The 4,062-nt window shown below is 48.9% G+C and overlaps 1 protein-coding gene across 5 annotated transcripts in view; it reads right to left on the minus strand.

Moving 5' to 3' along the window:
* The window catches only part of CDK12 (cyclin dependent kinase 12), a 38,503-nt gene extending 35,895 nt beyond the window's left edge, over nt 1-2,608 (minus strand). For all 5 annotated transcript variants that reach the window (XM_053361019.1, XM_053361018.1, XM_053361015.1 and 2 more), the window contains exon 1: nt 1,187-2,608. In XM_053361019.1, coding sequence (XP_053216994.1) covers nt 1,187-2,247 — 1,061 coding nt within the window. In that variant the 5' untranslated portion in view covers nt 2,248-2,608. The remainder of the gene's footprint in view (nt 1-1,186) is intronic.
* Nucleotides 2,609-4,062: the final 1,454 nt, after the last annotated feature.

Genomic DNA, 4,062 nt, shown 5'->3' on the forward strand with positions numbered 1-4,062 from the left:
TCACAAGCAAACATTTCCACACACACCTTGAGATTTGGGTTACATACACCACAACTCTCACGTATGGGGAGATTTCATATTCACCTGTTCTACCTTGACAAAAGCAGCTATCCAAGGCAGATTTAATTGAAACCAAGTTCTACTGAAACCAGTGGAACTTGGTAACCACATAACAGGCACAAATCTTGTGAGAAATAGGTACCTTGGATCCCACTGCAATCTGAGACTTTGGTTCTATTGACTTCAACGTACCTCACTTTCTACTGCTCAATATACTTAGGATCAAGATGGAACAGTTCTCTGCAACTCTAAACCTTGCTTTTTTAGTTAACATAAGCAAGATTTAGTAAAAGGTATCCATCAATTTTCCCATTCTGTGAATCCCCACCAGCTGTATAGATTAGCAACTGACATGCCACAAAATGGAACCATGGTTTGCCACTTCAGAAATTGTGTCCAAATCCTGGTTCACTTTTAGGGGTCCCATTAAACTCTAATTTAGTATGATAAGGATGAGCTGCAGTAGCTTCCATTTTCCCTATCCCCTCTTCTGGTGTAGCTCCAAAGAGTTTTTTTGTTTCCGATTTTCATTAAAGTGTGTTTCATTCAGTGCGTTATCTGAATCCTAAATTGTGGTTGATGCTAACTATGACAAGGCAGCTTAACACATGGTTTTAAGTTACCTTGTTTCAAACAAACTAGTTAATCTAAACCAAAACTTCTAAACATCTCCTCAAAGCCATGCAGGAGCAGAAAAAGGAAGCATGTTATTCCAATGCTCACTGTACTCATTCTTGTCATGCTAAACTATGGTTTAGCACAGCCTTTCCCAAACTAGTACCCTCTAGGTATCAGCCCCAGCCAGCATGTACAAAGATCAAGAATGATGGGAGTTGTAGCCTAAAAAAATCTGCAGGGCACCAGGCTGGGGAACAATGATTCAGCGCGAGATCTGAACTGAGCCAGTGTCTTATTGGCTGAATGGGTTTGGTTACCTTTCAAACTCAGATCCCCAATGCAATAAAGTGAAAATAATAATTATCTAATCAAGCAACGAAGACCTTGTACCCTAAACAAATCATGTTACAGGGGAGAAGCAAATATTTTTCTTATCTGACTTCAGGACACTAGCACCATCTGAACCAAAGAAGTCAAACACTTTTAATTAAAGATAAAGGCCACGCACCTGGACACAGGACTTCGACTCAGCGACCGCTTGGAAACAAAAGGACTGCTGGAGCGCCTTCGGTTGAATGGGCTAGGCGACCTTCCACTGTAAGACCCACTTCCTCTCTCGTAGCTTGAGGAACGCCTCCTGCTGTATGGGCTGACCGACCGCTGCCGCCTACCATAAGGGCTGGGAGAGCGCATATTGGATTGGTATGCAGCAGGCTCCTTGTATGGTGGGCTGACTGATGGTCTCCGTGAAGACCCACCGGGACTCTTCTTGTAGGAATCATAGTTACTGGATGTGTGTGAGCGTGGAGGGCTGAGATCATAGTCCTGCGTGTAAGATGCTCCTGAGGGGCTATCATCCTGCTTGGGACTGTCTGACCACCTGCGATGGGGACTTCTGGATTTCCGCTTTGGACTGTCCAGCGATTTGTAACTTTTAGGAGCATCCCTTTTCCGGTGACTTTTGCTACGGTCTTTGTGACCGGACTTAGTCTCTCGTTCTTTCCTGGACTTTTCCTTGTGTGATTTGGCTGACCGGGACTCCTTGCTGCTGCTCTTGAATGACTTAGATGAATGGTCATCATTCTCCTCATGCAGCTTTTTGGAGGCCCCCGACACCCTTTCTTTAGTGGAACTCAACTTGCCTGAGGAGTCTTGGTTCCTGTCCAGCCTCTTCTCTTTGTCTACCAGCTTGCTTTTCATCAACTCACGGACTCGCTTGTGTTGATGATGCCGATGCCTGTGTAGCCGGTCACTCCTTTCTGATGTCCCTTTTCTCTCATCATTCTCCCTGCGTTCCAGCTTGAGGACTGCTTCATCTGAAAAGGTGTCCGAGTCAGAGCTGATATCATCATACTCCACCAATGGCTTGATCATGCTGCCGAGCGGTGCTCCAGCTTCTTGGGCCCCCATCGGTGAGTCTTTGGAATGCCTGGACTTGTGTCGTTTGTGCTTGGAGAGTCGGTGCCTCTCTTTGCTGTTTGAACTGCCACTACTGGACACTGCTTCTTGATACAAGGACCCCCCTCCTCCTGAATCCTTCTTACCCCCATGTCTCTCTGGGTTTGGCATTCCTTCTCCACTGTGCTTGAAAAGAGGGGGGAATCCTCCAAAACCCCCAAAGTCTAAACCTCAACTTACCCGCTTCCAAAACAGAAGGGCTGCGTTCACTTTCGTTACCTTTTCCTACATTCAACCCACCCTTCTCTGTCCTACATGGGGCTGAATGTGGTTTCTTTACGAGGATCTGGGTCGACAAAGTATTTTACGGGAGAAGTCGCCCCACAGGCTACCCCCAACCCTCTGAATAGGGGACAAGCAGCAATGGCAAGAATGTCCCCTGTTCTTAGACTTCAAAGGTAGGATGGAAGACCCTGAACAAGTACCCTACCTCGGTTATCCACCAGTTTCAGAACATAAACACACCAGGAGCACTTAGGTCCCTTTGTAAATGGGCAATGAGTTTGGGAGTTCTCCAACCTGCTGCCCAACCCCCACAAAAAGAGAGCTTCAGAAAAAGACCCCACCCACCCCCGTTTTCTGAAGCAGCGGCCCCCCAAACAATAGGCCCCTTCGTTTCTAAGCCACCCTTGGTGCTCCTCTTGGTCAGGGGTACCCCTCCCCACTAACTCAAGGCCCCCGTGGAAAGAAAGATGAGGGTCGGACTTAGTTCCTACCTCAAAAACCCCCTAAGTTCCTGAGAGGAGAGCACGGGGGCGGGGAGATGGGCACACCTCCACCCGCCCCAAGGCCTGGCTGTGTGGGGAAACCCTTGGGCCCCTGCGTCCCCACCGAGGGGGCTCCCCTGCCCTCAGCCTGAGTCTCTAGCGAGGCCCCCAAGCCGGGACCCCCACCTTCCTCTTCCTCCTAGTACTTCCCAGAGCGAAACGGAGCCGCTTTCAGGTTCGGGTGGGGGGAGGGGTTGGGGGGGAAGAGGAAAGGTAGAAAAGTGAGCAAGGGAGAAGGTTAGCCACCAACTCTCGCGAGAACGTGGGGAGAAATCGCCGTCCTCGTCCTCCCGGCCGCCGACGCCGTGGCTTCCTTTGCAGCCTCTCGGGGGTTCCTTCCCCCAACTCCTCTCTACCTGCTCCTGTTTCTCCAAATATCGCGAGAGCACGCACATGCGCGCGTGTAAACGCTCGCTCGCCCTCCTTCGCGCGCAGGCGCACACGGTCGGAACGCCGGGGGAGACTCGAGAAGTCTCGCGACGCCGGGCGCTGGAAGCAAATAGGGAAGCGGGAGCGGGGGGGCGGGGGACTTGAAGGCCGATGAAGCAAATTTTATTTTCGTAATCTCGCGGGAAGTGGTTTTCTCTTTCAACAAAACTTTATTTCACGGTCACCGCAGATGACAACATTCCTGAGGAAGGAAACTTTTATTAAGGAAAAATGCAAGGTTTTTATAAGGAGGGGCCATGAACTTCCATTCATTCATTCATTTCTTCCTGTATCGTTCAACAAACTTTATTGAAACTTCTCACACTGTAATTCTGGGGACATATATATTTCAACAAAACTTTATTATTGATTCCCCTCCCCCTTAGCAACAGGAACAAACGAACTTATGAATGGCCGTTTCTTCGCCTTCTCACTTTCAGCTTTTTTAGCGAATATTTTATTGGGCCGCTTGGTAAGTATGACAAAACACCACAGGACGCGGACAAACTTGGTCCTTCTCATTCTTCGACAAAAGTCTTCCATGTTTAAAGCAAACGACGACAACAACAAAGCCCAGCTGTTCGCGTGAAAGAGTTAAAAAGTGCGTCCTTTAAAGAAGCGGAGCGCGTATCTGTGTCCAAATCTCGCGAGAGCTTCCCCTAGCCTTTGCCGGTTGGCCGCACCGCGGGATTTCCTTGTGAACTTTCTCCCCTCCCCTTTTTTATCGAAT

This window comes from Podarcis raffonei, chromosome 13 (assembly GCF_027172205.1).
Source record: "Podarcis raffonei isolate rPodRaf1 chromosome 13, rPodRaf1.pri, whole genome shotgun sequence".
NCBI lineage: Eukaryota > Metazoa > Chordata > Lepidosauria > Squamata > Lacertidae > Podarcis > Podarcis raffonei.